General features: G+C 53.7%; 4 protein-coding genes across 4 annotated transcripts; 2 read left to right on the forward strand and 2 right to left on the reverse strand.

Annotated features, from left to right (window-relative positions):
- Window positions 1-130: 130 nt before the first annotated feature.
- Window positions 131-3,578, reverse strand: QC762_103850 (uncharacterized protein; the record flags this gene model as incomplete). Its single annotated transcript, XM_062884776.1, has 4 exons — window positions 2,866-3,578; window positions 2,595-2,747; window positions 2,516-2,529; window positions 131-2,456 (listed from the first exon to the last, which is right to left on the reverse strand). The coding sequence occupies exons 1-4, from the start codon at window positions 2,902-2,904 to the stop codon at window positions 131-133; spliced, it is 2,532 nt and encodes an 843-aa protein (XP_062747674.1). The 5' UTR covers window positions 2,905-3,578.
- Window positions 3,579-4,299: 721 nt separating this feature from the next.
- Window positions 4,300-4,515, forward strand: QC762_103853 (uncharacterized protein; the record flags this gene model as incomplete). Its single annotated transcript, XM_062884777.1, has 1 exon — window positions 4,300-4,515. One exon carries the CDS (start codon window positions 4,300-4,302, stop codon window positions 4,513-4,515), a length of 216 nt encoding a protein of 71 aa, XP_062747675.1.
- Window positions 4,516-4,997: 482 nt separating this feature from the next.
- On the forward strand, window positions 4,998-5,255 carry QC762_103855 (uncharacterized protein; the record flags this gene model as incomplete). The annotated part of the gene is made up of 2 exons (XM_062884778.1): window positions 4,998-5,036; window positions 5,106-5,255. 2 exons carry the CDS (start codon window positions 4,998-5,000, stop codon window positions 5,253-5,255), a joined length of 189 nt encoding a protein of 62 aa, XP_062747676.1.
- Window positions 5,256-5,962: 707 nt separating this feature from the next.
- Window positions 5,963-9,528, reverse strand: PXA1 (ATP-binding cassette long-chain fatty acid transporter pxa1). Its single transcript, XM_062884779.1, has 2 exons — window positions 6,552-9,528; window positions 5,963-6,489 (listed from the first exon to the last, which is right to left on the reverse strand). The coding sequence occupies exons 1-2, from the start codon at window positions 8,692-8,694 to the stop codon at window positions 6,050-6,052; spliced, it is 2,583 nt and encodes an 860-aa protein (XP_062747677.1). The 5' UTR covers window positions 8,695-9,528; the 3' UTR covers window positions 5,963-6,049.
- Between the last annotated feature and the right edge of the window lie 998 nt (window positions 9,529-10,526).

The following is a 10,526-nucleotide window of genomic DNA, read 5'->3' on the forward strand; positions in this document are numbered from 1 at the left end:
ATGAAAACAATCATTAACAATTAACTATTGTCCCATGCTTTTCGATCCCACACTACTCATCACAACACCCTCCCCTCCAACAACACCCCCTGCTGTTGCCATCCCCATGTCCGTCCTCGAAGCCGCCTCTCTAAGACAACCCCAAAAACTTCCCGCTCTTCTTCTTCCCCAACCCAAACGTAAACCTCTCCATCAAAGCCGGTTTGTGACCGTCCCTGTCCTTCGTTGGACTCCCCCCAAACAACTCGGGCGGCGCCGTGTCCGACCGTGAGGGCCCAACCCCAGGAGAAGAAGAGAAAGAATGCCCGTTTTGTCCCGCAGTCCCATTGCTCCTAACACCATTCAGATAAGGCAAAGCCGGTACAGGAGGCAGCACAGCATCATGGCCACCATTACTCGATGACTCCCCAGCAGCAGTACTAGCCCTGCTCTCCGTCTTATCGCTCCTGTCACTCCTATCCGCTTTATCGGCATTGTTCTTGTCCTTCTCCTTGTCCTTGTCCCCAGTCTTGAGAAACGCAAGACTCTTCCGTGTCATCGTCTTGCTGTTCCGACCTGCCCGGTTAAAGAACCCCGCTGGGGTGAACTTGTTGTTGCTGTCTTTCTCAACAGAGGGGCTGTCCACAGCAGCAAATGAGTCAGACCCGGCTGTTGTGGCGTCCTTCTTCCGGCGCTTTTCTTCCTCGTCTTCTGTTGTAGAATCGCGGGATTTGTCGAGCAGTCTCTCCTTGGCGGCGAGTTTAGCTGCCTCCTTTTCGGCTGCTTTTTCAGCTGCTTTTCGGGCCTTCTCAGCCTTTTCTTGCATCTTTTGCTCCTTTTTGATTTCCTCCTTTGACTTGGCCGGTACGGTTGCTGCCTCGTCGGCTTTGGTCATGACTGCTGATCCCGGTGGTGGGGCGGCGACTAAGGGGTGGCCATAGCCTTCTGGTCCGGCTGGTTGTTTTACTGGCGAGGCCAGTACAGACACTGGGCTTATACTGTCGAGTGGTGCCGACTTTGTCTGCTCCAACGTGGCCAGCGTCTCGTTTTCCTCCAGAGTTGGTAACGGTTGGGTGCTCAGTCTCGTCAGTGGTGGCGGGTGTGTGCCGTTGGTCTGTTCGGCCGTCACTGTGGTTGCTGCGAGATCTGCCGCTTCACTTGCTTCCCGCACTTGATCCAACCCTTCGGCATCCATCTCTTCCCGTACCTTCTCCCACGTGGTCTCTTGGTAAAACAATACATAGGCACATGCCATTCCTGGTTTGTCGCCGAAAAAGTTCTTGACAAAGTGCTTGTCCACCGGTTCAACCATTTCGTCATCAAACAGAAGCCAACCCCGATCCTTGGTTTTGATAACCGACACATAGTGACCGTGATAAGCATTACCGCCGATGTGGATAACAACCGCGTATAACTCATACAGCCGATCCTGGTCTTCGGCGTCATCTGTAGTGTTGAACATACGGATATGATAAGGGTATACTATCCGGTGGAAGAGCTTCTGTAACCGGCTGTAGTCCTCTGTATACTTGAATCTTTTCAGATGCAATGCCAGCACCTTTGGTAACTTCTTGACCTTCATCCGCTTCTCAGCCTCTTGCAAGCCACCACAATGGTCACAGTGGAACTTGTTACGTTCACACAGCATTTCCTCAGCGGAGAACTTCTGTAGGCATGACGTTACTGATGAGTGTTCCTCGAGATCAATGGATAGATCCAGGAATGTCTCGTCTCGTTGCGAGGCTGCCTCGCAGGTCAAGCATCTGGTCTCGGATGTCAAAACGCCTTCAAATATGTCGTGCACCCACCCGGCCGCTGGAGTTCTTGAATCGATTGCGTTGCTGTTGTGTACTGATGCGGTGTCTGGTGAGGGTAGTGGGCCGTCTTTGCCGCTCCCTTCTGCTTGCTCCACCAGCATGCGCTTAGCGTTTGCCTCGACGTTGGCGATAACATCATTCAGGATTAGGCCATAAAATTCGTGGGCGTCCTGGTGCATAGAGTTTCGGAACATCTCATTGTCCCGCTTGAAAATTTCCAGAAACCGCTGGGGGCTTAAAACACCGGTACGAGACTGGCTCTCGATAAGGGCCGTGAATATATCCTTGAGGCCGGTGAATGTGCATTCCTGCATGCCGTATGTATCCGGATTCTCCTGCGCAAGCTCCAGCACTGGACCCTTGATCATGGCCTGCTTCTTCTTATACTCGGGCGCATCCGGCCTGTCCTCGGGACGCACAGGTGTGACGCCACCGGGCGCAAGCTGCCCGCCTCCCAACACCTGGCGCTGTTTTGCTTGCGCCGAGAGTGCTTTACCCTTTGGGTCTTTTGGATTAGGCTGTACCGGTTCTCGTATTGTCACGTTAACCTTCTTGGATGCGCCGTTAAGGCCGTTGTTCGGGGGGAGTGAAGGATAGTTGAGGACATTTTCTCGAAAAGGCTCGGAATAGTAGAGTGCCTGTAGTATTGAGTTGCAGTAGCTGTTGAACGGGAGGGTTAGTCGTTGTCTGCAGAATCCCGTCTCCCAACCTGGGCATACCATGTGTTTCCAAACTACAACAAGTCACAGTTGTTAGCTTCACGACATGGATTTTTAACTCGTATGAAGCAAGCCTCACATTTTCCAACCCAAAGAACTTGTCACTTCCATCTGGCCTAATTGCTCCGGCATTCTGGAGAAGCCTTTCCACCGGGGTCAAGTCCAGCGCGGGATCATCCTTTTCTTTGCCCTTTCCCTTTGACGATGTGGTGCTGTCAGACTTGGAGTTTGCCTAGGGCCAGTGTTAGTAACCTAGGTAGAAGACCACCGACATTGAGCATCGGGTTTCACGCAGCAGCGAGCCTAAACAAACACCCGCGCTCGGAACATTTAATCACAGGTGTACATACAGTGCCGGCACCCTTAAGTTTCTGGAAGAACCCCGCCATTGTGAGCGCCGAAAAATGCTAACCCGGCGGCGCGTCACTTGTCAGGCGGGGAGGGTCGGTCGTTATTCGACCGCCGCAGAGCCGTCGTCGTGAGGACGGGGCTGGTAGTAGGATCAACCGAATGTGTGTTGACGAGTCTGATATATGCAGGAGCTATGGAACGGACTAGAGCAAAGCTCGACGGGAACGCTCGGAAGACGGATGGCGTATGCGCGTAGGGGTTGCGCAATGGCTTTGGAGTCGCAAGATCGGGTCAATGCCGCAGCGCGTTCTTGCTCGTGTGATCCGAATATGTGTATGCGGTATGCGGTATTCGATATGTTCCTCTTTGATCTCTCGCGTCTGGGTAGATTAAGGGTGGATACGGATACTCGGAAGAAAGATGCGCAGCATCAAGATGCTTGATGCAATCAACAAGGTAAGCTAGCTCTCGGCGCTGCGACCCTTGGACGGTGGCTTATCGATAATGACAATTGGGGCCAAAGAAGGGCTGAGCTTTCGAAACATCCGTCGGACGGAGGTCTGGACAGCTAGGGTGTGGACAGAAGCCAGGAGCTACGGCAGAGGAGATGTCGAGAGAAGGAGCAGTGGACGTTGAGGCGCCTTGGGACATGCAGCTCAACCTGGATGGACAGGTTCCTGTATGTACTTTCCACCCTTACACCACAGTGGGATTATTGCCAAGTACCCGACTGCAACCCAGAGGATCCGGTTCGATTCCAGAAGTAGTTGAGTGCTCGGCGGGGGTGGGGCCACAATGGAGCCCCTCCACAGAGGTTCAAAGGTCCGCCGGGACTCCCCTCACTCACACCACTCCACAGCCTACATTTTCCACCTCTCAACGCCGCCGTCATCGTCACGCTTTCACTTTCTGCCCAGGAATTGTTGGGTCATCAACCACCCAGCTCTAGTAGGTGATGAGAGTGGCACTCCGCGGCAGATGGTGATCAACAACACAGTCGGCAGAATTACAAAGAACGCCATAGCAATGCCCCATATGCACCTCGGGTAGTCTGTTGAGTGGTAACCGAGCTCAGCATCTTCCTGTTTCCGTCGTCTTGTCGAGTCTTCCGAGTCCCGGCAGCTCTGGGGTTCGTCAACGGTTTTTATGTAAAGTCTTGACGTCCGCCAATTCTAGCTGTCAACTCGAATGGAGCCTGCAAGCAGCTGGACTGCCGTTCTTCCTAGTGCCCGCCCTAGCGGATAAAGTGAGGTTTGCCACGATCCACTAAGGTACTGCCATGCTGAATATCCTCAAAATAAACTTCTCCTTCACACTTCTCACCTCACACACTTACAAGACTGTTTACACTACAACAAGCTTTGTGGCGGCCATCGGTCGTAAGCCGAGTAATCTGTGCAACAGCTAGGCCATCAAAGCTTAGCTACCGGCGCATGACCACAATCAAGCGAACAAGAGGCCCTCGACAAGATGCGCCCCTTCCTAGTGTCCTGAACCGACCTGCCGCCCTGCTTCTTTCAGACGTTACATGCCCGACAGTGTGGTTGCAATATAGGTTGGCCACAGGCAAGTCGAAGCGCCAGAAGCTTCCCAGACCGGCTCCGGTGGGACGGAATCGAGTCCCTTGCTTGGTTACTATTCGTCCATAATATTCGGTGGGTTTTAAGGTCATGGATGCCACGCTGACCATCGCGTACAGAAAACGGGAGTGACGGCCAGTCCCCAGGAGAACGGGAGTGTGGGGTAGAATTTAAGACATTGTGGCCTTCCAGACAGTTCGCTTGCGCCGCGTTGAGTTTACCCGTCCTTCTTCCTCAACGGCACGGGAGACGGAATCTCTCGCCCGGGGAACTCATTTCTCTTTATTTCCCTTGGCAATAGATTACCTTGACGATATCGGACCAGCTCTCGATTTTCCTGCTCATGGCGAGTCCAGAATATCTTTGACAATCGTTACTTTCTACAATACTCTTCGACTGATGACGATTTGGCCCCCCCCGCGCCCTTCTTGGACCCTTGGCCCTTAGATTCGCAATGTAGGCCCGTCTTTGCGGAAGGGTCAACCAACGATTCCTCCCGCGTGGCCGCTTCTTCCTTGGCCCATCCCCTGATCTGTCTGAACCAGTGGGACATGCAGCTCGCATTAGCCCTACACACACTCTTTTTCCTCGTACGTCAACCTGTTGATCCTCACTGGTTGGAATCCCGTAGCTGAATTCGGCATATGGAGCCGACATAGGCCTCAGGCCACCGTCCTTACCACCTCCGCCCAGGAACACAAAACGGCCCCCCCAAAAAGCTGCCGTATGACGGAACACTCACCCAACCCGCAGAGCTTGTTTTCTTTTTATTTATTGCGCGGGGCTCTTACACTGCCTTTGATGTTTGAAAAAGTGCCGGGTAAATACATCCATCCATCAAACACCCCCCTTCTCCCTTTGGTTCCACAACATATAGATCATTTTGCACACGTACACATCCTTTCTTGGTTTGTCTCACAGAAAGACTGATGACCGAGGAAGTCGCCGGGGTGTAGAGCAAAAATAATAAGGGTATGACCACCTGCAGAACAAACGCGAGCGGGCGCACAAATCCCGATGATGATGCATGATTACGTCAAGGGGATGACGGCCTGTCACGTTTGATTGTAGAAGGACACCTCGTGATAGGTTTGTAGGTATCCGGGGGGTTGGTTCGGAAAGAAGAGGGCGTTAGTATTTGGGAAGTTGGTTGAATGTTGCAGAAGGGGGTTGAATTACGAGAAAGGAAGAAGGTCTCTCAGAAAGAGGGCCGGTGACAGCCGTGGCTCGCTTATGACTTCAGGTAGGCCTGATAGCTATCTGAAAAGTGAAAGTAGTTGCCTCAGCATGGTCCAGAGCTCAGAATGATACAGCAGTGGCAGGCTGGAGTTGAACTGCCTACCGGGCATCTGGGTTCAGACGCATAGCCTAGTCATAGGTAATTCAAGCGCATAGCTGTGTAGACATTCAACCCAGATTCAAGTATGCTTGCTGTAAATCACGCGTCCCACAAGAGACCACCACTTATCGTGACACTGAACCAATCCGTTAACAACAGCTTACAAGGAAACACAAATTCAAAATAAATATCTATCCCCTTCAATATCTCAAATATCCAATTCGCATTCAACATTACTACAAAGTGTTACACGAAAAATCCTTGCTAAACCACAATCCCCGACCCCTCCGTCCCGGTCCTCTGCTCCTCCGTCTCCGTCTCATCCCCCTCATCGTCACTCATAACCCTGCTCTGCGCCTCCTGGTACTCATCCTGCGTCTCCTCCGCCTCCGTCTGCCGATCCTGTTCCTCCTCCTTCTGCTGCTCCTCACCGACGACATAAGCAGGCGCGCCCAGCTCCTCCTCCTGACCACCAACCCAGACCTTGTTGAGCTCCGTCTCAATCTCCTCTCGTCTCTTCTTCCACTTTTCCACCTGAGCCAACCTCTCCCTCAGATCGTGAAGCTCCTTCTCGACAGCCATCTTCTCGCGTTCGGTGCCGATGCGCTGGACCTCCCACTCGTCTCCGCGCTCGCCGAGGCCGAGGACAAGGTTGTAGGTGTGGTATTTCTTAAGCGAAGCGCGGGTGGAGATGGTAATGAGGGCTGGAAAAGGACAAATGTTAGTTGTAGGTAGGGAAAACGGGGGAGAGAAAAAAAAAACTTACTGATACCCTTCTCCTTGCAAGTCTCATACAACAACCCCTCCACATCACTGCTCACCGCGCTCGTCCCCTCATCGATAAACGCATACTGCGGCTCGTGATAGAGCAACCTCGCAATCGCCAACCTCTGCTTCTCACCACCGCTCAACACATCCTTCCACTCCTTCCTCGTGTCCCACCCCCCCTCTCGATCAGGCAAATACCCAAGCTTCGCCTGCTCAAGCGCCCTCTTGAGATCATACTCATTCTTCCTCTTCTCCCTCATGTCCGCCTCCCCGTCAGGATAAATAACCTGATCTCTCAGCGTCCCGATGCTCAGATACGGCCTCTGAGGCAAAAACATGATCCCATCCTCCCCATTGTTCTTCGGCCTAGACACCAACCCCCGATAAACCGGCCACAACCCCGCAATCACCCTCGCAATAGCCGACTTTCCAATCCCGTTCGGCCCCGAAATCAGCAGGTGATCCCCCCGCCTCACAATCAAGCTCAAGCTCTCGAGCAACTCCTCACCGCCCTGAGGCCACAACCCGGGAGCCACAATCGGCACATTCTCCAACCTCACCCCATCAAACCCCTTTTGGATGGTCCCCTGCACATCGCTCAGCGAGTACAGCTCGTTCTCCCTCCCGCGGACATAATACGCATTCGCGTGCGCCCTGTGCAGAGTAGAAATAAGCGTGTACACCCGACTGGTATACCCAGCCAGCTCGCTCAGATCCTTGATGCTGTACATCATCCTCCCGCCTGCATCAGCTAGACTCAACATCAACCTCTTATTCGTAATAAAATCCTTCATCCTCTCCCTTTCCCTCCCTCCTTTAACCGCAGTCGCACCGGCAACCTCTGTCGCCCCCCCAAGCCCACCCCAAGCAGGCAGGAAAACAGGCAGTGACGACAAAAGGTAGCCATACGCACTCCAGCTGTACTTGAGAATGAAATCCTCCAAGATGTTGTACCTAATCTTGAGCATGTAAATCCCCTCCATCCAATTCTTCAGACTCTTGAACTCTTTGTTCAAGAACGTCTTCTCCATCTCGGCACCGCCATAAAACGCCACCTCCTCCGCATTGGCGATCAACCTCGCGTGCAGGCTCCTAAAGTCACCCTCTTTCCTGCCCTCGACAGCCTTGAGCTTGCCAAAGGGGGGAGACAACTTTCTGAGGATGGAGGCGGTAAGAAAGTAATTGCTCAACAAACCCGTCAACGCCAACGGGCCGAGCGAGCGGTAGAGCTGGTAGTTGAACACGCAGATGTCAACAAACGGTTTTCCAAGGGAAGAGTACAAGTTTGCGGCAGCGGCGCAGAACTGTGTGAGATCCTGGGTAATGAACTGATCTGCTCCCTGGCCGACGCCTCCGTCGAGGTTGTGGAGCTTGTAGTAGTTTAGATTGTCGTTGAGGTACAGGTCGTGAATGTAACGGGTGAGACGGGTGCGGAAGGCGATCGAGACCTTGGATTCGAGATACTTGATCATGGCGTTGGTGTAAGAGGCAAAGCCACCGAGACCGCACCACTTGGCTAGACCGAGGAGGAAGGCTTTCCCGTTTCCTGCCACGAGATCACGGACGATTTCACCGTCTAGGCGGGCGACTACCAGGGAGAGATAGGTGCGCAACATGAGGAAGGCGCCGTGGCTGACGAGGAGACCTGCTTCTTTGCTTGTCCAGCGGGGGATCATGATGCTCATGAGACTGAGAAACTGGTGGAGGAAGGCGAGGTTGAGACCCGGTTTGGTTTGTGCTGCCGGGACGTGGCCATCTCCCAACCCAGATACCCTAGGTGGGTTAAGGAACAGTCTGCGATGGGCCTCAAAGGTGAGCGGCTTGGTACTCGAGATGACAACCTTGGAGGTGCCATCCTTGTAAGGAACATAAATGGTGCGAGAACCGTCCTTGTTGTGTAGCCAAGAGTTAGTTCGCACAAGTTTCCTCCCTGTCTCGCGCTCCTCACGCTTGCGTTTCCACTTCCGACGGGTGCCCTCGCCAGCGAGGATGATGGAGGTGGCGAGAGCGAGGGTGCATAGCAGGCGCGTTGTTTTGGACGTGCTGCGCAGCTTTGTGCGGATGAGTTCGCCGTACTTTTCGACAAAGGTGGCAATGGCCTCCTCGGCGGCCGAGTGCCGGAGGGTTGACTGGACTGCCATGACCGTCGTCGTCGTCGTCTGTTGCACGCGACGAGATCCGAAAAAGGGAGGGGGGCGTGTAGTTTTGTTATTCCTCCCGAGCCTCCGGGCTCAAGCGCTCTATTCCATTCGGACTCTTATATACCGTGTCGTTGTTTGTTTATTTGTGGTGTGGTGTAGCTAAGATAGTGGTTGGTAAGGAGGCGGAAACCGAGAGCCGTAGGTAGAGTTTTGGGGATAAAACGGCGGGTGGACGTGGCTTTGGTTTAAACTGTAAAAGAGACACTTGTGTTTGTTGTCGGGCTGTCGAGGTGCGTCGGTCCCGGAGTAAACATCGGGTTAGCAAGCGTTGTGTTGAAGAGGATCGCTTAGAATTGGATGTCGTGTCTCTCTTGTTCTTTCGGTTATGGCTGTTGTTGGACGCATAAAGAATGGCATGTGAATATCCCGAGGTGTCGCTGCTCCAGCCACAGCATGCTGCGTGCTCAACGTCATCGCCCCCAGGAAGCAAGCCACCGTTCCTGGTCAGGTGCGCCCCCTAGGCGTGCTGCTTGGGAATCTAAGACCCGGGGACCTGCCCAATCCAGTGGGTTTTCCCCGCAATCCTCACTGAAAAGGGCGGGGCGTTTACCCACATTTCGCACCGTGCATCAAGATCTTGTTCCGGGCTTTCCAAAGAGTCTTCGATGTCTGGAGAGGCCTGTTCCAGGTTGTGGCAAGCACCGCTTCGATCAACCGATATATCAATCGCACAGCAACACAGATATCAGGTTCTTTATATGAATAATTACTTCCAACTCCCCATCTGTGTCGAGGCAGGCTCGAGTTTTCTGTGGGCTCAAGGTGGGAATGTACTGCATATGTGGAGAAAGTACTGAAATCCCCCCGAGCTGTTCAAAGGCTGACAGATCGATCTGAAACGGTAGGTTTTTCTACTTTTTACATTTTCACATGGGCTTGTCTGCTCTTCCTTGCCTGGGACTCGTGTCCTGTTTTTGCTCAAGGCTCTCGGGAGGCGCACAGAAAGTCTCGGGCACCCGTACGGGATGGCACGCCAGCTTCCATCCGGTTCGCCAATCCATTGCAGACCGGAAAGATGTGGTGCGGGGCAGCCAGGCCCGTGAGGCGGCCCTTCAAGATCCGGGTCCGAACTTTCTCTGTGACGACCCGGCAGTCAGGGACCAGACATCCATGACTGTCACTTCAGAAACAAGAGGCTCTCTGGGAAACCCCAGTGTCTCAATCTCAACAGCGACAAAGCAGAGGTGGTGACTGGCTGCGTGGTTGTTCTTCTGGTGCTGACCCGTCACCGTCCCGGGCGGTAACATGGCCAATCACATCGGGCTTGGCCATGGCATCCCCTGCCGAGGACCGGTCTCGAGCGGGTGCAGCTCCTTTCCAGCAGTCCCCGGCCGAAGCAATGCGGACCGCTCGCACGCCATGACGGACAAGACGGAGCAGTCGATGTCTTGCGGGGGGTTGCCTGCAGACTCCAGTTCGAGTGTGGAGAGAATGCATGTCTCCTGAGGTTCTGACACTGGAACAATTGGGCAATTGGGCGACTGGGCTCTCATGCAGTCACGGAGGGCTGCGACAAATGGCAACGCATGCCCCCAATCAAGCTCAGCCCTGGCCATAAAACGACGCGCTCTGCCAGGTGGCTGCGTATTCGCCTCATCTTTTGATGGTTTTCAGAGAGAATAATGTTGGATTACAGTCTCCAATCTCGAAAGGCTTGGAGTGGAAAGGGGCAGAGGAGGGTCCATGATGCCGTGGAACCCTTGGCCTATGAAATTGACCATAGCGATGCTGTTGAATGCCGGCGGTCTGCAGCTTGGGCTGCCAGTTGCATT

Source organism: Podospora pseudocomata, assembly GCF_035222375.1.
Source record: "Podospora pseudocomata strain CBS 415.72m chromosome 1 map unlocalized CBS415.72m_1, whole genome shotgun sequence".
Taxonomy (NCBI): Eukaryota; Fungi; Ascomycota; class Sordariomycetes; order Sordariales; family Podosporaceae; genus Podospora; species Podospora pseudocomata.